The sequence below is a fragment of the Sinocyclocheilus grahami genome, unplaced genomic scaffold, assembly GCF_001515645.1.
Source record: "Sinocyclocheilus grahami isolate Dianchi unplaced genomic scaffold, SAMN03320097.WGS_v1.1 scaffold463.1, whole genome shotgun sequence".
NCBI lineage: Eukaryota > Metazoa > Chordata > Actinopteri > Cypriniformes > Cyprinidae > Sinocyclocheilus > Sinocyclocheilus grahami.
Window position 1 is genome coordinate 418,324 of NW_015505642.1, and position 22,515 is coordinate 440,838.

At 36.2% G+C, this 22,515-nt stretch overlaps 1 protein-coding gene across 1 annotated transcript in view; it reads left to right on the top strand.

Annotated features, from left to right (window-relative positions):
- cux2b (cut-like homeobox 2b) overlaps positions 1–22,515 on the top strand; it is a 169,690-nt gene that overhangs the window by 82,106 nt on the left and 65,069 nt on the right. The window contains exons 2-3 of the mRNA XM_016235101.1: positions 803–913; positions 4,119–4,166. Coding sequence (XP_016090587.1) covers positions 803–913; positions 4,119–4,166 — 159 coding nt within the window. The remainder of the gene's footprint in view (positions 1–802; positions 914–4,118; positions 4,167–22,515) is intronic.

Genomic DNA, 22,515 nt, shown 5'->3' on the forward strand with positions numbered 1-22,515 from the left:
TTCTATCTATCTATCTATCTATCTATCTATCTATCTATCTATCTATCTATCTATCTATCTATCTATCTATCTATCTATCTATCTATCTATCTATCTATCTATCTATCTATCTATCCGTCTGTCCATCTTTCTGTTCTTTCTATCATTCTATCTATCGTTCTATCGTTCTTTCGTTCTATCTGTCTGTCTGTCCGTCTATCACCTATCTATCTATCTATCATTTTTTTTGTTAAAAATATGTTTATGTACCAGGTACATAGTTTGCCAAGAAACAGTCTTAAAAAATGGTATTAATATTATGCCACAATGTCTGTGAAACTGTGTTAATGTGATTGTACATGTACAAAAAAGCACAGCAGTATTTTCTGATATTGATTTTGTTAATACCGACCTCTCTACAGTCGTCCTCGACCATATTTCAGTCTTTCTGCTCACCAGGTCAGCTGAATAAGATGGATATTGGTGAATATTTAGAGTTCCTGTGCATGTGCCATTTTCTCCCTCCGCCCTCTCTCTCTCTCTCTCTCTCTCTCTCTCTCCCATGACTGTTGCAGAGGTATTGATTATTTTGGATTCTGATTATCTAAAAGGCCTTCTGCTACTGTAGGCATTGGATTTATTTTGGTTTAATTATTAATGGGGCTGAGCTTACAGTAAGCAGTCGCCTTCTATCAGATCATGACGGATCACACGGTTAATATTCAGCAGCATATATTTATTTATGTGTGTACTAAGCTGTGTATATGAGTGTTGGCAGGCCTATCTAAAGTGTCTCTCTCTCTCGTTCTCTTTGTCTCTGTAGAGGGAGCTAAATTCAGTGGCGGCACAACTAGCAGGCCGACAGGAAGAGAGCGAGGACTCCCATAAGCACCTGGTGGAACTGAGCCGGGAATTCAAGAAAAATGTCCCAGAGGTGAGTGGGAGAGCAAGAAATAGTTTAGTGTGTGTGAGATGTTCATCTAGTCAGTTTCATGCTGATAGACCCTTTTAAGGTTTTCTTGACCTTACCTGAGTAAGGTTCAAGTCTTTAGCATCAATTTTGGTTTTGACCCTCATATGAGCTTCTGTTTGTTTGCTCCTTCACTCATTTTCTGTCTTTCTTCTCTTGTCTTGAAAACTTCCTCCCCTTCTCATATTTCAGAACTTTTTGAGCCAATCAACTGATCCGTAAATGCCATGTGACTAATTATTCTGGAACAGCTGGAAAATGACATCATGACAAAACCGATCAGCTGATTTTGACACTTTTGTATGTTGTGTAAATACATTTGTTTACATATTTAAATTATTTACATATTGTCATTTACATGCATTTATTCATTACTATATAACATAATTTACAAAAATAATCCATTCAATCTTTCAAGATATGTTTACTATGATATAATAAAGCATTATTTATGATATACACTACCATTCAAAAGTTTAAGGTCAGAAAGTTTTTTTTAAGAAATTAAAATTGGATTCAGCAAGAACACATTAAATTGCTCAAAAATTACAGTAAATACATTTATAATGTTACAAAAGATTTCCATTTCAAATAATGCTGTTCTTTTTAACTCTCTGTTCATTAAGCAGTCCAGAAAAATAATGTATCACGATTTCCACAAAAATATGAAGCAGCACAACTGTTTTTAACATTGATAATAATCAGAAATGTTTCTTGAGCAGCAAATCAGCATATTAGAATGATTTCTGAAGAATCACGTGACACTGAAGACTGGAGTAATGATGCTGAAAATTCAGCTGCGCATCACAGAAATAAATTACATTTTACAATATCTTTAAATAGAAACCAGATTTTTAAAATTGCAATAACATTTCACATTATTGCTGATTTTACTGTATTTTTGATCAAATAAATGCAGCCTTGGTGAGCATAAAAGTCTTTCAGGAACATAAAAACCCCAAACTTTTGCTTGTAAACATTTTTTTTTTCCTTAAAAATTTTTTTTACAAATATTTTTTGAAAGGCCAACAATAAATGTTTTCGGAAACCAGATACCGTGAAACGGTATAGCTACGGCATCTACCAGAAGGGGCTTTGCGTCTCCGCCCCTTCCACTTTCTGCTCCTCCCCTCTTGACATTCCTCTTCTTCTGTCTCCTCCCCTGTCTTCTTTGCCCCTCCCTTTTTTGGTCCCTCTCATTTTCGTTCCCACCCCTCAACTTCTCCTCTTCCAGTATGAGCCATTGCTAGCTAATATTCCCAAGCTTGTATCTAGTTTCTCTAGTTTCATAAAGCTCAGATAGTTCTGCATCTGTCAGACTGTCACTCTGTGTTCCTATCTCACTGAAGACATACAAACCCATGCGCCCCTCCAGTATCAGCACTAATAGTGTAACACAGAGTATCTGCTGTTAATTGACGTTACTTGTCACATCCAGCCCAGAACAGGCAGACATCAACATTTAATCTTCCAGAACCTTCAGCAAAACCGCTCAGAAAATGAGCCGCTCGTTCCCATGGAGGAAAATCCTCCGCTGAACGTCTTTAAGTTCAAGTCCCTCTCCGTTTAAATTCCCGTCACTCTAATCCGGAGCTGTGCCTCTGATTCCTCTTCAGGTAAAGGTGACGGCGAGAGGAATGCTTGTCACGCATCTCTCATTATACGCGCTTTGACATTTTACATTTTTCCTCGTTAGCGGCCTTCCTTTTTCCGAGGCTGCGTTTGAAGCTTCGACACGATCCGGCGTCAGACCTCTCGACTCAGAAGCCGAACTCCTCGTTTGCTCTCCACTTGACACAAATGTCATCGGTGACAATCAGAATTTACAAGATTAGCAAACGTCTGGAGCGAATGGGGCTCATGCTAGCCGTGTCGTTAAAGATTGGAGCGTAATTGATAATAAACAAAGTGTCAGTAATGGATTGACAGGAGAATCAGATGAGTTATTTGTGTTAATGGAGAAGTTGCTATTGTCTTCAGCCAAAGGTTCTCGGTTCATTACAACCTTTTTTAACAACATACTGTATGAGACGTACTGATTACCACAGACAATCTTCTTTTTTATTTTGATTTACAATACTAATGCATATACAATGGACGTCAATGGGGGAACACTGGTTTAAAAGCAGAACTCATACATTTGATAGATTAGTTGTTTAATGTTATTTGAGCTGAATTATCATGCCTTTTAGTAGTAGGACTACTGTTTTAGGTAGATGAACTTCTGGTTATTTGTTACCAATGTAATTCAATGTGAGTTTTCTCTTAATACTGCATACAAGTTTGTAGTGACGAAGTCAGTGAGTGTCTCTGTCATACTAGTCTCATTGTTAACATGAATATTGTTCAAGGTTAAACATTTTTTAACGTTTACATGTCATGGTGAAACTGAAGCTGTACACCAATGTTTTTTTTTATATTTTTAATTATATTTTATTTTTATATATTACTTTATATTTTATCATATATATATATATATATATATATATATATTTTTTTTTTTTTTTGATTCTTTAGTTTTTCTCATTTTTCTCATTTTTATTATTTTGTTTTTTAAAATGTTTATAGTTTTTTATTTTTTTTTTATTTTAGTTTAACCAAGTCAGTTTAGTTTTTGTATTTTGTTTCAGCTAATGTTGTTTTTTTTCAAGTAATACTTGTTTTTTTTTTAAATGTCTAAGAGATTTTTCATTAACCTTTTCAGCATAAAATGTTTTTCTTAGAATTTATTAGATGCACCAAATGTTGGGAATAGAAGTATAGGGAATTGCATTTTCTTAACTGTGAAATGCCATTTGACTCCAAAAAAAAAAAAAGTAAAAGGTCATTTTTCACCCCAAAATCAAGAGCAAAAATTATATTTAAATATATTTTGCATAAATAAAATATAACCTATTTTATGATGATTAGAATCTTTTGCATTGTGACTTTTATTACTATTATTATTATTATTATTATTATGCCAATTAAACTTTTCCCCCCCAAAATTGTCATTTGAAAATAATGCACAACAATGCAAACAAATAAAAATAAATTCTTACCGATCCCAAAATAGTCTTCAAGCTAAATAAAAAAATCTTTTTTTTCTTCCTTTTTTTTTGGTGCAATATCACCCAAACATGTTTCTGACCAGGTTATGTGGGATTCATCAGTTTTGTTCTCTGTTTAGGAGGTGTTGGAGATGGTTTCGCCCGTCCTCAAGAGTTTCCAAGCTCAGGTCAGTCAGCACTCCCCGTTTAATGCAGACAACATCATATCCACCTCAAAAACAGTGCTGCTCTCATGTCTGTTCATGCTGGAGATATTTGTATATTAATACATGAAATAACATCCAAATCAGTTGATTGCATTTAGGCATCCGTCATTGTTTCTATGTTTTATGTAGCCGTTTGCTGATTTTCCCAGGGATCAAAACTCTCTCAGCATCACGTCATCCGTATCTGTGCCCCCCCACCGCCCTTCGCTGTATTGACTGGTATCATTTTCCCGTCAGACTTAAGTAGCATCTCTCCTCCATTAAGTACTGGAGGCCTCTCTCACTCTCTCTGTCATGCTGTTGTAATGGTGCACTCCCTGTTCCTACCCTGACATGCTCCTGTCGAGAAAGTCATCTGATCTCCTCTCAAAGCCAGTGTTTGAGCCATTAAACAGCAGATCATAAATCATATTTGCAATCCTCGTCTGTGGTCCAGAAAGCTCCGGCATACTGAATGATTGCGCAGGTTTCCTGTCTCATCAGGAGGGATTCGCTGCTGTCACAGAGTCCAGCTGGCCACATGATGTTCTGTTGTGCGGGAATGCAATGACATTTTCATGAAAAAGTGTTTTAGGCCTGATATTAAAGGGAAAGTTATCCCAAAAATTAACCATAATTTACTCACCCTCAAGTTGTTCCAAACTTGTATGAGTTTCTTTCTTCTGTTGAACATAAAAGAAGATATTTTGAAGAATGTTGGTAATCAAAAAGTTAACGGTAGCCATTGACTTCAATAGTTTGGAGAAAAAATACTATGGAAGTCAATGGGGACCAGAAGCTTTTTGGTTAGCCACATTCTTCAAAATATTTTCTTTTGTGCTCAACAGAAGAAAGAAACTCATGCAGGCTTGAAACAACTTGAGAGTGAGAAAATTATGAACTATCCCTTTATCGTCCTTTCCCAAGTGGTCAGTCGTGACATATCGCCGCTCATGTCTGTTATTGACATGCTCAGATCTGTCTCCAGTGGCCACTTGTGATTGGATTTCATCAAGGTTTTCTGAGCGTAGAGCTCGTTGTGAGTGTGAGGTCCTGTTGAACATACTTAACGTGCGCTGTGGTGGTAACAAACCTCAGTGCTTAAGTGAGCGATAGAGGAAACTTCAAATGTCTGTCCCATTAAACCTGCTATGCATGTTTTCATGATCTATTCACAGTGATTAAAGTCTTGGCCTTTATTCACTTTTTTTTTTTTACATCGTGTTTTTATTTGGAAATGTGTCCGATTATGAAAGTAAAGTGAGTTGCAAACAGGCTTTTACATTGATTTAAACAATAAGACTTGTTGCTGTGCTATACGGTGAATTTAGTCATAGCATAAGGGCATTAGTTAGTACAATCAGGATTCCCACGGTTAATGGAAATCCTAGAAATATCAAAGAATTTTTAAAATCTCAAAAAAAGTTAATATAAAATTTATAGTAAAAAACAAGTTAGCTTTTATTTATTTTTTCAATTGTATTTTATTTTTTGTTTTTCACTACTTCAAAATATTTCATAAGCATAATGCACTTATGCAAAATGATTTTTTTTAAATCTTATACTTTAATCACAACTGGAAAACTCATTGAAACTCATATAAATTATTATTTTTTAATTTAATCGTGTTATATTATATTATTTTTTTCTAGCTGTGAACCGCTTTTAAATATTTTGAGCAATTTTTATGAATGCAATCTTTAAAAAAAATCATATCCTGTGATCATGAACAACTGGAAAAGTCATAGTTATTCATTCTTTATATGGTGTGGGAACTTTTACAACATGATGACGAATATACTCACAATATAGCATGAGTGCCTTGAGTCCCTTATTGCTTTTTTTTAAATGGTTAATATATAATAAAAATGTTATAGACACATTTTTATAACCTTTTAAAAATTTTTTATTTTATTTTATTTTATATTTTTTATTTTTTATTTTATTTTATTTTATTTTATTTTATTTTATTTTATTTTATTTTATTTTATTTTATTTTATTTTATTTTATTTTATTTTGGCATTTAAGTCCTGACATGGAGGTTAATTGTTGCTGGTTTTTTTGGCTGCTGTGCAGTGATGTTGCTGGTGAACAACAGGTGTCATAATTGTTACAATACTAGGTTTTTGAACGACTGGAACCTATGCATTTTATAATTTGTAGATCTAGAGCAGCCCTGACTGAAAGATGCATGATGGGTAAACTTCACAGGGACCACTTACTGCTGGAGAAGTTTAACAGTGAGAGTAAACTACGCAAGCTTGCAGCTTTATGTAGGTGGAGTGTGTTTGCGTGTTCTGGGTCCCTCTGAAGCGTGTGTGTGTGTGTGTGTGTTTTAGGTCTCTTCGGCCCTTGTTCTCCTCCCTTCTTCAGCGCCGCGCTTTCTCGAGGTCCCCGGTGGTTCTTGGACCCTTATTGTGCCACTTTTAAAAGAGAAGTCGTCTGCTTTGAAGTGTTTGCGACATGACAGGTTTCTCTTTTCTTTCTCTGTTTCATTTCTGCGTGTCCCTCCCTCCCCTCCCCTCCTGCCGCGCCTGCTAATTATCGTTAACCAGGCGGCTGATTAGAAACGCGCGTCGACCTAGATTCCCGAAGCGTTGGTCGCGTGAAAGGGTTAATCCCCGAGCTGGTGGCTGTCATTGGTCGTCTCCCTCCTCCTCCTCCTCCTCCTCCTCCTTCTTCATCGTCGTCTTCTCTTCTTCTTTCCTGTTCTTTTCTCTTTCGGAGTGGAAGTGAGCTAATGAGGTCCCGTCAGAGCCGGGGAGAGGTGTTAATTTGGCCTGTGAAGTGGAAAGGAGATTAAGGACAGTAAGAAGTCGAGTTTACGGCTTAAAATACATCGCTGTCCTTATTAATCCAAAGGCCCTGGGAGACCAGCAGCACTTTTTGGTTTTATAATGAAGAGTGTCTTATAATGAAGGTAATTTTAATAAAATTCACTGCGAGGAGGCTTGCGTCCGACGGCATGTGTGTCTTAATAGAGTTGGCTGCACCTCTGGGCCTGATATCGGAGAGGTGTTCCAGCCTTTTTCTCCATTTGAGAAGTGTTACGCCACACAGCACTCACCTTAAGATGGGAAAATGGTTTCAAACTTTTGCCAAGCACATGAAAAAGAGGCCCTATAGTCAAACAAAGAGTAAATCACTGCCGATTGGACTAATAAGGCACCTTTAGGATGCCATAGGGAAATTAACCGTTTAAAGCCTGACATAAGAAATAATAGTCGAATAATAATGAAAAATGTACTTTTTTTTTTTTTTAAAAGAACAGTATATTGAAGCTTTAAACAAAGCATATGTGTTTTTTGTTGAGTATTATATTTGATCTTTCAGGCTTTTGTGGCTCATATAGTGAGAATATGAAAGAAAAATGCTTCAGTTTTATTCAAAAATATGCAATTTGGTGCAGATGTTGATATTTATATGGCCAAAAAGTGCAATTCAGTGAGATGTTTATAACAATATAACAGACTACTTACATAAAGGTGAATCTCGATAAATTAGAATGTCATGGAAAAGTTCATTTATTTCAGTAATTCAACTCAAATTGTGAAACTTAGTTTAAGTCTTTGGTTCTTTTAATTGTGATGATTTTGGCTCACATTTAACAAAAACCCACCAAACTCAACAAATTAGAATACTTCATAAGACCAATAACAAAACATTTTTTGTGAATTGTTGGCCTTCTGGAAAGTATGTTCATTTACTGTACATGTACGCAATACTTGGTAGGGGCTCCTTTTGCTTTAATTACTGCCTCAATTCGGCGTGGCATGGAGGTGATCAGTTTGTGGCACTGCTGAGGTGGTATGGAAGCCCAGGTTTCTTTGACAGTGGCCTTCAGCTCATCTGCATTTTTTGGTCTCTTGTTTCTCATTTTCCTCTCAATGATGATACAAAGATGAACAAATAAAAGTTCCTCAAAAGCCTGAAGATCATATTTGATACTTGCATGATTTTTCTGACAAATTATAGATGGATAATCAAGTAAACCTGCTTCAGTCCAGTAAGTGTTCATCTTGAAATATTACTAACAATATAAAAATGATTCTTACGGTTACATTATAAGAATCAGTAAAGATCTGACAGCAAAATGATATGTGAAGCACGAGCTAAAGGAGGACATTTTTACAATTATACCAAAATACCTTTAACTTGATAAAGTCTAAACTCTCAATCAGACGACAGAAGGCTTGTAGTAGATTGTGGACAGCAATGTTGTGGTCATTTAGAGGCCTTAGAAATTTGCCTCAGTAGGCTTCATAGGGTTAAACATTTTTGGGGGATTTTAAAACTTCTGTCATTTAAAGAAATATTTGATCCAGAAATGAAAATTCAGGTTATATATCACTTACGGAGTCTTATGGACTACTTTCATGGTAGTTTATGGATTTTTTATTAACAATTTTCATTTTTGGTTAAACTAACCCTTAAACTGTCCCTTTTGATTTGGTCCAATATAATATTGCTACAATATCATATTAGATCTGTGATCTTATGATAGGGATCTATTTGGGGTATTTAGCAGGAATCTGGTACTCTTTCTTTTAGGATGTTTTGACTAGGAGCAGATGCTTTCGAGTTGCTGGTTTAAGATGTCAGGCCTGAATTAACCAGTCAGCAAATTTTCTCTCAGTGTCGGTTGGCGCTCGCAGAGAGAAAACATCCACGCAGGGCCCTAATTATGAAAACTTGCTTTACAAAGATAATCCGAGGAGTAATTTAGCGTGCACAATGAGAGTCGTGGCGCTGTGCAGATGGAGAATCTGATAAATAGTTCGGAACATGTAATTAGCAATTGGGTTCTGTTTCGTGCCATTAACCCCTGCGGCCCAGAAATCTTCACCCGCCATTATCAGACGCAATCCAGCTGACTACACAACCCAAACAAGACCCGCTATTCATCTCGCTCAGCTTGTGGGGATTCACAGTCAGACACCTGTTTTCTGGGGCAGGAGGGTCTCGGGTGCTTCAGAAGAACATTTAAGACACTCAGCTCTAAATTATTAATCTGTGGAGTGGATGGGTTTTCTGCACACGTGCTCACATTAGTGCAGTCGAGGTCCATTCCTCCAAGTGGATTTACTTCTGGATGCATTTGTTTCGGTGATGTGCAGAAAAGCAAAATGACACGATAGAACATGTTTGATAGCTTATATAGTGCACGTTATTGCATTTCTGGGTGTTTGACTCTCTTTATTTGACATGCATGTAGCATAGAGCGACAGGAAGTTTTCGGGAAGAGAAACAAGAATGTGATTCAGATATGTTGCGTGTTCAATTGTTGTGTGCTCAATTGCTGGTGCTTCGCTCGGATAGAACCATTTCAGAAATGGAAATGAATGCAGTTTATTGTACTGATATATACTCTATTGTTAAAAAGTTTTTTTTTAAAGAAATTAATACTTTTATTCAGCAAGGATGCATTGATCAAAAGTGAGTGTAAAGGCATTTATAATGTTACACACACAAAAAAATCTCTTTCAAGTAATAAATAAATGCTGTTTTTTTTTACTTTGTATTCATCAAAGATTCACATTTCCACAAAAATATGAAGCAGCACAACTGTTTTTGACATTGATGATAACAAGAAATGCTTCTTGAGCAGCAAATCAGCATATTAGAATGTGAAACTGAAGACTGAAGTAATGATGCTGAAAATACAACTTTGATCACAGAAATAAATGACATTTTATTATATATTCAAATCGAAAAGAGTTCTTTTAAATAGCAATAATATTTCACAATATTACAATTTTTATTGTATTTTTAATTAAATAAATGCAGCCTTTTACACACCAAATTAAATAATTGTAATAATCTTCCTGGTCTTATTGTGAACAATTCATCAGTGCACAATATTTCAAAATGAAAAGTCTTTTAATCAGAATAAAATAGAATCTTGCTCTGGCCTTTACCTAAGAAAAATATTAATGATATCATTGTGCACATTTTGCGACCCAATCAAATCACAATGACTGAAATGAAGTCCCGCCCTCCTTTTTTTCTCATTTAAAAATCTTTTTCATAAAAAAATGACACATTACAAGTTTTTAATGTCATTTCATGCTGATTTTATGCTGAATCTCAGTTTGTAAATAAATACTAGGACATATCCTAGTCCTAGACGGTCTCACTAACTATAATTTATACAGCATCATAAATCATGATACTCGGTCCGTTGATTGTTGGGGCCTGTAAGCTCGGCTGACCTTGCGGTGTGGCCTGAATATCCACAGCAAGGTAAGTCGCTTCTTCTTTGATCCAGCGACAACACGTAGAGCCGGTCCTTCCTCTGGTTTTTGATTAATTCCTGAAGGAAATGATCATTCATCTTGAATGTATAAATATGTTATGAATCGTGGAATAAATCAAAAAGTAAAGGCACGATAATTAATTATAGCAGTATGTAAGAGAAGAGTGCGTTATGTGGCTTGCTTCCTCTCAGCGTTATGATGAGAAGAGCTGTAATTACCTTCCTGTTCTAGAGGCTGCCTCCGGCTGTGCCGATTTGTACGCTCCTGTGGGCCTGGCGGTCGTAAACCTTTTCCCAGGCTAATTGTCATGAGGGCCTAATGCACTGCCATAGCCAAAGTGAGCGTGCTGATGGAGCGTGTCTCACACACTCGTTCTAAAACTACAAGTTCTGTTCTGAAACGCTTCTATGATGCTGTCTAGGTGGGGAGCTCGCTAGATTTTGGAACGGCTTCGGTGTGTGTGAGGTGAATGAGTCCGTCATTTTCAGGTGTGTGTGTGCGTTTCTTCAGGCATTGTCTTAATTTTATTGAGTTGCTAAGTGAACTCACACACACGCGTCTCATCGAAACGTTAGCGAAAGCCTTTCAAGGTTTAATTTCAAACCATGGCACAGTTTAAACAGTTACTGCTGAGCTATTCGATGGACTCGTTAATATGAATATGTCAAATATTAACTAGGGAATCTCGTAAAAAGCTCTCTATGTTAGATTTAAACTGCAATTCAGTTCCCAGGCTCATTCAGGAGGTCTTAAACAGCACTTCAAATGATGCATACTAACATTTAGAAAGTCCTTCGTTCAAAGTTCAAATGCTGATGTTAACAATGCTCTTTTACTTTTCAGATGGTGTTCCCATCCATAGACCTGTCATTTTTAGCGTTGTTTGCTAAAGCAAGAATTACTGTTATTGCTTATATTTCTGATTAAATTAGAACAAACCCCTATGCACTGTTATTTTAGTATAATTTATTCTTTATAAGTTTATAATATATATATATATATATATAATATTTTATTATGCATTTATTTTTCAATTTAGATTTTATTTTAATATTTTGGTAAATTTAAATTGTAGTTAGTTTTAGTAATTTTGTTGTACTTTCTTCTTTTTTTAGTTTTATAGTTTTTTATTTAGCTTTATTTTTTTCTTCAGTATTTCAACATAAACTTGTTTTTGTTTTTTGGCAAAATTTTTAATTAAACTTTGTTTCAATTTTCAATAATGAAAATTATTTTTAATGGTTTTAGTTAACAATATGATAATATAATAGTGTAATATTATATATACTATGTATGTTTATTAATTTTGAATTAGCTTTTTATTTTGAATGTAAGTTTTAGTAAATTTGTTGTACCTTTTTTCATTTTTTTTGTTTTCTATTTCTATTTATCTTTATTTTTATTTTAGTTTTAGTCATTTTAGTGTTACAACTTAAACTTGTTTCATCTAATATTGATATTTTATTTAAATGAAGCTTTATTACAATAGCAAAAATTATTTTTAATAGTTTAGGTAACAATAACACGACTGCCCATATAAGCCCAAGTATTAAATCCATAACTCATCCTGCACCGTTTGTACTACATACAGTATATAAATGTTACCTCAAATCAGCAGTTTTTATTACATTGAGGCCTCAAGTCCTTTCTAGAGACTCAACTATCATAGAGACTTTAGGATGGGCTCTTTTGATATGGGTCACCCGACTAGAAACCACCCAAAACACCTTAGCAATGCAATTAAAGAACACCCTAGCATCGTAGCGTCGAGTTTTGCACGGGCAAACACCACTCACGCTCTCTTCAGAAAATGTAAAAATTAGTTCTGTATTCTACAAATTTCATCCTACCTCAATGTCCCTGTTTAGTCCTAGAACACATTCTAATGTGCTAATGACTACGGCTGTCACAGGCTGAACCACACTAGCAGGTTCACGAGCTGCACGTCCATTAGGCATTCCTGTCACGCCGGTGGCCGCAGCCCACAGAGCTGATAGAAATAGGTTGCAGCAGGCCTGAAACCGGGACTCTCCTCTCCTCCCTGACTTTATCACCTGTGTCCGGCACGTGTTAGCGGGGTGTGATCTCTGCTGCTTTTCTCTTTGTCTCTCTCTCTCTTTTCTCACACTCTCTTGTGCCTTTGTGGGAGAGAGTTCACATGTGCAGTTCACAGAAGTGTGAGCTTTAGCCTGCATAATCTACTGCATTTATTGCATTACACTTTAAAGGCATAGTTCAGTCAAACATGAAAATGAATGTGTTTTTGTCGCCAGGTCTCAGGTAATTCACTGTTTTTCATGATCTATTTACAATGTACTGATATAGTGAACATAACTTTTTACTCACCCTCAGGCCATCAAAGATGTGGATGAGTTTGTTTCTTCATCAGATTTGGAGAAATGTAGCATTGCATCACTTGCTCAGCAATGGATGCTCTGCAGTGAATGGGTGCCGTCAGAATGAGAGTCCAAACAGCTGATAAAAACATCACAATAATCCACACCACTCCAGTCCATCAGTTAATGTCTTGTGAAGTGAAAAGCTCCGTGTTCGTAAGAAACAAATTCAGCATTAAGATGTTTTAACTTCAAACTGTTGGTTCTGGCCAAAAGTCCTCTGTCCATAATAACGCTTCCTCCAGTCTACATCTTGGATGGCCTGAGGGTGAGTCAATCTTCAGCAAATTTTTTGGGTGAACTATTCCTTTAATATACCTTGGTACTTCACAGAAAACTGTGATGTATTATCTTGAAAGAATCACAATATTATAATGCTACCACATGCAAAAAATTCATGGTACTTTTTTTTTTTTCAAATGCAAACAGCTGCATATTGAGTCTGAGTGCATTAGAAACTAATTTACTCTTTGCATATGCAGCTTACAGAAAGCATAACTGTATGCGTAAGCTAATTTGTTCCTCGTTTTACAAGCTGCCTAAGTTGTCCAAAAGCATGTCAAACCAATTCTACACGGAGACTTCAGAGCCAGTAAAACACAGTAAACATGCATCGAACTGCTTGCTGTTTTGCATTAGTGACAAAATGTCCACGCAGCGAGTTGAGAATGTAGGACATCAGATGAACAACAGCAGCGGCTGGTGCTTTTCAGGAGTGAGGAACACAGATGCCACTTATCAGTGCCAAAAAAACAAAAGTGTGCTCGCTTATTTATTTTGTTTTGTTTCATTTATTTCTGCTTCTCAAAATACTCAATAGTGAAATTAAAGATCAAACCTGTATTTTTTACAATACAATATATGTACAATCTGTGTATATATATATATACAGTATATATATATATATATATATATATATATATATATATATATATATATATATATATATATATAATATACAAATATAGACTTTTGTAATATAATAAATAGATAGTCTAAAATATATACTTTTGTAATATAATAAATAGCAGGGTTATTACAGTTAACTAAAACTAAAACTGTTAAAAAAAAACTTTTTTCAGCTAGTTGCCAAGGCAATGTTGATCTTTTTTTCAGTTTAACTTTATGTACTAAAATAACCAAAACTAAAATAAAAAGGAATAAAAACGAAATAGACATATTACAAAACAAATCATAAAAGTGATAAATACACAAAACTTTCAAATTAAACAAATTTTTTTTTTTAAATATTTATAAAAAAAACTATAATAATATATCAAAGATACTAAAATAACACAGATAAATAGTGATGCATATTTGCTATTTAATTGTTATATTTTTTTACTTTTTTCTTTTTTTTTTACACAGTGACAGAGGTATTGTTTAGAGAGCAGGAATGACATGGGGACACTTTGCAGGCCGACTTGAATCTGCATCACCATCACCATGGCTCAGTGTGTCTGTAGCCTATGCATGAACGACTGTGCTCAGACTCCTGTAAGGCTCTAAGCGTGTGTGTGTGTGTGTGTGTGTGTTAGATTGGAGATCTCCTCCTGTGAGATCCTGTAGCACTACAGCTGTTTAGCACGCGTCGGCCCTCGCCGCTGAGCGCTGGTTTGTTATGCTGCTAAAACTAATGCCTTGTCTGCATGTGTATGGACAAGAAATTTGTCATTTAGAGTGGCGTTTCTACAGACAGTGTGTTCATGTTCATGTGTGTGTGTGTGTGTTTTATAAATAGGTCTCTCTCACTGTAGCCAGGTGGAATTGATGCGCTTCAGCACATTTTGCAGGGTGTCGTCAGCGGAGGGTTTAATTTTTACAGTCCTGACAGCACGAGGTCTCGAGCTCAAGAGAAGCTACGCCCGAGTGATGCCACCGCTGTGCAAATGTTAGACGTGTTTGCGGACGCAGCATGAGCGTCACACACACACACACACACACACACACACACACACAACACACACACTAAACAGCCATCGCTCTGGTGTCACAGAAATAGGGTCAGGCATACGACGCACCTTTAAAGAGCATCTGCAGCATCTCTTTGTCTTTAGATTTCATACACCTGGAGGAAATACCCACGTTATTTTGGTTCCTCACTGCTTGCCAAAATGTGCAGTATTCAGCTGTATCCCACAATGCAGTGCACTTGACTTGACCTTCTGCTTCTAGCAAGATGAAAGCAACAGAAGTGATTTCATGTTAACATCTTTTTTGACTCATTTTTGATCCAGATTGCAATTTTTTTTTTACATGAAATTGTTTTTAAAATTAATTTAAAATCAAAATGCATGTGCTCGATTTCTGGACAGTAGGTTTGTGCAAAATTCAGAATGTAAGAATTGGTTCTCTTTCAATGAATGAGTGTGAATTTGAACTGAACTGGTCACAACACACAGGAAGTTGTAGTTTGAATTATAGTTTGAATTCAAATGACAGGAAGAGGAATTTACTGAACTGCAGTGATCCACAAAAGGTTTGTCATCCATCCATCATTCTGTCTGTCATTCTTTCTATCTTTCTATCCATCCATCCACCCATTCATCCATCTATCTATCCTTCCATCCATTGTTCTGTCTATCTGTCATTCTGTCTGTCATTCTATCCTTTCATCCATATATATATATATATACTGTATATATATATATATATATACGTATATCTTTCCATCGTTCCATCCATCCAATCATCCATCCATCATTCTATCATTCTTTCCATCCATCCATCCATCGTTCTGTCTATCTATAATTTTATGTGTTTGTCAAGCCTATAAACCTTCAAAACTTTGAAACTCAGGTTTTGTCAAGTCAACATTCAATATCTATCTTGACAAACTCTATTTGTCTAGTTAAAAGTCAGTTACAGTATGTGAATCTCTTTAAATTTCAGTTCATTTTACAGTAATTGTACTTCTTTGCATTCACATTTGAATTAAACATTCAGCTCTTCATCCTGTTTGCTGCCTCAAATTCAATTCCAGTTAAATTCCTGAAATGTAAGTGATTTTGAGTTGAACAAAGCAAACAGGATGCAGAATTGCAATTCAAATGTAAATGTAAGGAAGTAAGGAAGTAGAAAAGACATTCTCAATTCAGTTCTGAATGTTGCACAAGCTTTTGAATGGCAGTCGCTCAAGTTGGCAACATAATGTCATCGTGTGACAAAAATCGAGACTAGCTAGAACAGTTTGAAATGTTTTTGTTGCATGCTGTTTCATATGCTATTTTTTTAGTAGGCAGCAATATACACTATACAGTGTATACTGCGCAGTGTACTTTTAAGCATTTTGAGGTCATGTGAAAACAATATGCATGCTACAATTTGAATTGTTTACCTCTGCATACTGTTTCTTTTTTTCTTTTTTTTTATACGATATACAGAATTTTGCCTTTTTTGTTTTATTCATTCATTCATTTATTGCATTTCAGTTTCATTTATTTATTTAATTATTATTATAATTTTTTTCCATAACATTTGAGAGTTAAATTTTCATTTATTTATTTATTTATTTATTTATAATAATAATAATAATAATAATAAATGTTATTAATAATGCATTTATATTCAAAGAGAATCCCAAAGTGCTACACATTAAAATCAAAACGACCAAAGAAATGTTATAAATCAATCAAAAGCTCTGCTAAAAATATTTTGAGGCTGCATTTAAAAGCATCCACAGTCTGTGGAGCTCGGAGCAGCTGAGCAGAAAGCCGATCTCCCAGAGTACAGAGCTTGGTCCCGGGGGGGGTTCAGGAGATATGCTGAAGCAGAACGGAGGGTACGAGTAGAGGTTTGTAGGGTGAGGAGTTCCTTGAGATAGGGTGGGGCATCACCATGGATTCACTGATGGGTAAGGAGGGAGACCTTATATGCAATCCTCCTGAAAGAGACAGGAATGGAGTACCAATGGAGTGATTTGATAATAGGAGTGATATGGTCATATTTGCATATCCTCATCAGGATCCGAGCAGCACTGTTCTGAATGTATGGCAGCTTCTGGAGGCTTTTGCCAGGGATCCCGATGAGGAGCGAATTACAGTGGTCCCGCCTAGAGGAGACAAAGGCATCTGCAAGAGTGAGCGTGGGACGAAGTCTGGCAATATTCCTAAGATGGAAGAAGGAAGTCATGCACAAATGTTTGATGTGAGCCTCAAAGGTCAGATGAGAGTCCATTCTAACACCCAGGTTGGTAACTGATGTTGAAAGTGGAATATTCTGGCCAGAAAAAGTAATGCTGGTAATGACTAGGGTTGGGTACCGTTCACATTTTAACCGGTATGGTACCGGTATTGGTACCTGAATTTCGGTGCCGGTACCCAACGGTACCTTTTTTCGGTACTTTACTCTCTGTGTAATTACAAAAACATTTATTTCAGTGAAAAAATAAGTCCAAAAGTCTCAATTTCAAAATTTTGAATAATAGGGCCCAACAAACTTTTTCGTTATTTATTTTTTTCCCCCCAGAAATTAATGTTTAAATTTTTCTGAAAATCGAAAGAAGACATTAAACATTTATTTTAAATCAAATGAAAATTTAACCCTTTTATTTTTTGGCAAACAAACTGAGGTTTACTGTTGAAATTATTACATGGAAGAAAAATTGTGTGAATATTCCTTTAAAACATTTTTTAATTGGCTAATTATTGTATTATTTTTTTCTACAATTAAGTGATTAATCTGGTTGTAATATTTATTTTTATCATTTAATTGTTTTATTTAAATTTGATAGAAAATTGAATATTTAAAGATGTCCATTATACTGTACAAAAGTAATACAAGAGTAATATATTTCTGTTACATGTTAAACCGTACTTTTATTTTGACAGGCTGCCATGAAGTTTCTGTGTGTATACAGTATGTTGATGCTAGTTTTCTCAAATGAAACGGTAAAATTCTCGCGAAGTGACTCTCACAGTGACAGCAGCTCTAGAGATTAAGTTTTTGTGTTCATGCCGTCATATAGACACAGAGGCCGGAAATCACCGCGAACGTCACGTGTGCTTCAGTATTTGTGTAGTAAACAAAACCGCGTTTCCGCCATTCATACATACAGAGGCAAGCGGAACATGCAGGATTCATATTTAAACCGTCTTTTGGCATTTTAATATTCACAGACACTAGTTCATATCACAATTCGAATTAATTTGCAGTGGCTAATTTTGATTTATTCGTCCAAATTCCATGGCATTCTGCGCTATAGAGTAAATTACGTTTTTATGAATGGATTCCACGATCCCGTCCGCGTTTTCGCAGAAACCATATGGCCCTAGAAATGTAACCACACTTCAGAACATTTCGGCTTGCCCTGTGTGTTGTTTGAACGAGTTGCAGGGGTGACATCACGTCACAGGGTCTCTCTTTCTCTCTCTGTAGCGTATGCGCCCAGATGCGTTCTCAGGTACTGAAATTTGGTAATTCGGTCGGTACCCTTAAAAGTACCGAGTTCGGTACCCAACCCTAGTAATGACAGATGTCCGGACCTGATGTGGGGTGCCTACTAAAATAGCTTCAGTCTTTGAGCTGTTTGTTTATTTATTCATTCATTCATTCATTACAGTGATGAGAAAGTAAACTATTGATTGTATTTAGAGTCATTTTATTCCTCAAAACAGATGTTCTATATATGGAGAGCGGATATAAAAATGTGACCGTATGTAAACGGTCAAAGCTGGCAGAGTAGACAATGACCCAGAATCCCCGGCCTTGCTGTTTTGTTTGTTTATGAGCGGCAAAACACACGACGTGTAGAAATGAGGCCAGATTCTCTCGGCCTGTGATACGCGCTCGTGGATGTCGAGGAGTGAGCCGCTGCTCACTGGCACGAACGCACTCAAATTAGCCAATAAAAACGTGTGAAATGGGTGGCGGAGCGCCGGCCGAGGACATGCCAGAAGAAATAAACATCAGCTCTCTTTCACACAAACCGAGAGCCGCTGAGACGTGAGGCGGGGGGAGGACGCAAACGCGCTATCTGCTCCGACAGAACGCAGGAGCTGAGTCAGATAGCGGCATTAGTGTTTGTAATCAAAGCGGTGACATGTGTTTGTAGAGCGCCTTCAGCTCAGTCAAGCCAAATGTGCCGCTTAGAGCTACATGCTCTCAAACAACACGTCCTAACACACAAAAAACAACGACAGCTGACTGTGACGTGGACCGTTCAGAAGTGTGAAGTGAACATGTGAGTGGAGGATTTGTGTATAGTAGAGACCATTTGTTTGTATGTGGCTGGTGGAGATAAATGGCATCTTCGATCAGCCTTGAAACCAAGAGCAGAGCTTATTCATCTGTAGGAAAGTGCAGCGGCGCGTGTGTAAAGCGATGTATGGCTGTTGTACTTTTACATGTCATCTGCATATGCTGCGTTTAGATCTTCCAGGGAAAATATGGAAATTGCAATTTCAAAGCAATTGCCATTTGAGCGATATTGTAGGAATCAATTTGGGTGAATCTCATGAAAACATGTAATTTTTGTTTCTTTTAAATGTCGGAGTGTAACGTTGCTGGCCTAAACCAGACGGGGATGAAGGCACAAGTCAACAATGATCCAAAAACATAAACACAAACTATGAATTTAAGGAGATAGTTCACCCCAAAATGAAATTTTTTGTCATTTCCTCACCCTTAAGTTGTTCCAAACTGTTTGAGTTTCTTTCTTCTGTTGGGCACCAAAGAAGGTATTTTGAAGAATGTTGGTAACTAAACAGTTGACGGCAGCCATTGACTTCCATAGTATGAAAAAAATACTATGAAAGTTAATGGCTACCATCAACTGTTTGGCTACCCACATTCTTCAAAATATCTTCTTCTGTGTTTCAAGACATAAAAAAAACCATAAACCAGTGTAACAGCATAACGTACTTCAAAACATACTTAAATACAAGACTATGACAAAAAATACCAAACAAGAAAAAAACAAGATAACAAAACAATGAATGTGAACCAGAACCAGAAGACAGAAATATGCATGAAACAGATCACGTAACAAAACTGTGACGAAAACGGACGAATTACACAATAAAAGTAATTACTTGAATTTAGAACATGACCAAAATTCCAACCAGACGTGACAGAGAGTGAAGTAAGGAATTATAGTTCTTCTATTTTCAGCATTTTCATAAATGAATACATTTGATTTATTTATTATTTTTTTTAAATTATTTTTATGATTTATACTTTCATTAGATTTATTATTTAATTTTAAATATATATTTGTTTACTTAAAAAAAAAAGTTTTATTTAGATCAGAAAAAGGCAGTACAACACATACTTCCATAATGTATAAGTACTTAAAATATTTGCATTACAGCAATGAGAAATTATTATTATTATTATTATTATTATTATTATTAAATGACTTATATTTGTTTGTTTGTTTGGGGGTTAATTTTAAGAAATAATATAACATAGCAAAAAAAATTATTTAATTGTCCTAAAAATAGGCTTTGTTGTCTTTATGAGAAATGTAATTTCTTATTTCTTTATTTTGATTTTGTGGTGATATATGACCCAAATATGTTCTTGACAGGTTTCATGAGATTCATCCATATAGAAAGATCAGTTTCCTTCTGGGAAGCTTTCTTAGGAATTCAGAAATCATAATTTTGCATTGCATATGCATCTCTATTCTATTCATCAACAGGACACAAAATGCATATAAAATAAAGTATGATTCTTTAACTGACACACTTTCCCGCTGGTAAATGCAGCACGGTTGTGGTGTTCATGTGCACTTAATGTCTTGAAGGCAGCAGCAGATATTGAGTCTGATTGAACAATAGTCTGTGAATCACAGAGAATTTCATCTGGCTAAAGGATCCAATATTTTTCTCTCCCAGACTTCCAAAAGCTCCTGCGTCGGTTTGAACTCCCACTGTCTGTTTAGGGCAACAGAAGTCTGGAATCTCCAGAGTTTTCATTGAACATGGTGTCGAGCTGTGAAGTGTAATTTCAGTGGAATCTAAACACACTAATTGAATATCATAACTTTGTGAAGCTGCCTCTCCTAAAGGTACCTGAAATTTTAATTTAGACTTCAAAAGAGCTCCGACTTTAAAGTAAATCTATTGTTTTTCATTTAGACTTGCAATTTTCTCCTCTCTCTCTCTCACAAGCGGCGCACCATACGTAGTTATGATTGATCTGGTAATTAAAATATGCAGAGAAGGAAAAAATATTAACCGCTTCTTTTTGTTTTAGAAAACAGCCAACAGTTTTTTTTTCTTTTTTTTTTTCACTGCAGCAGATAATTAAATTTTGCACATTGATGTTCTTTACGTGGCATTCATCTCCCTCATTATTTTTCCATTTTCATCTTTCTGCCGAGAGATCGATAGATTGATAAGATGATGTTGCTAATCTTAAATAATTTAAGAGGAGAAAAGTTACACTTACTTTGCTGCTGGCAAAGTGTTTGAACTTTCATTCTCCTCTGGAGTTTCACGCAATCCTTCATTCGCTCGCAAACAAAAGCCACTCGCCTACAGAGTTACAGTCGCTACGTCAGAGCGGGAGGATTTAATTCATTCGTTGCCTTCATTGCTATTTTTCTTGGAAAATATATACAGTAGAATGCTGCACATTACAGATCGATGGTTGTCAAGACTAATACCCAAAACTAAGAGAGAAATGGCAATTCAAAGAGAGAGCATAAGTAGGCCAATTAGTACCTTGGGAGCGTTTTGCGGGGAGAGATAGCGCCACAACGTGCCATTTGCGCTAACGCTGAGGCCGATTGTTTATAATATGACCTGACAGTTTGGGGCTCTCCAGTATCGGATTAAGCACAATGCTAATTAACATTTGGCTGTGCGAGAAGCTGGTGTGGCTCTCAACAGGAGAGAGTTTAGAAAAATCAAGCAGAAGAAACACGAAAAATACATTGTGTCTTATTTTCTGCTGCAGGAAAAGCCAGGTGTCTCCATAAAACAAGACATCTGCCTTGATCTGTTTAGATCAGAAATCTGTGGCTTCCTAAATTCGAATCATATATATATATATATATATATATACAAATTATATATAAGTATTATATTTGATATATTTTTCATAAACTCCTCCAATTTTCACTGAGATTGCTAGATGGCAGGCTGCTCTAAGGTGACTGAAAGCCTGCGACAGGAGGTTATCCAGGTTAAAGGGACAAGCCTTTCAGCCACTGCAAGAGAAGCTGGTCATTCCAAATCTGTGATTTCTAGAATATTGCAGCTTTACAATGACACTAATTCATTCGAGTCCCCCCAAAAAGCTGGTCGTCCACGTAAGACAAATGCACGAGAAGACAGAATAATGCGGAGACTCTCAATGAGGAATCGGTTCAACACTGCAGCTGGAATTGCTCGCCAGTTCAGCGCTAAAGCTGAAGTACGGGTCTGTTTCGGCACGTTTAAGAGAAGTCGGACTGAAAGCACACTCTGCAGTGATGAAGCCTCTCATCAGACTCATCTTTGCTGAGGAGCATGTTGTGTGGAGAGAGGAGAACTGGTCCAAAGTTCACTTTAGTGATGAGAGCAAGTTTAATTTATTTGGGTCTGATGATGGGAAACATTATGTTCAGCATCAAACTGGGGAAAGACTGAACCCGAGCGCGTAAAGAAGTCAGAGAAAGGTGGAGGAGGAAGTGTCATGGTTTGGGGATGTTTTCTGCAGCAGGAGTTGAGCTTCTTATACAGATACAT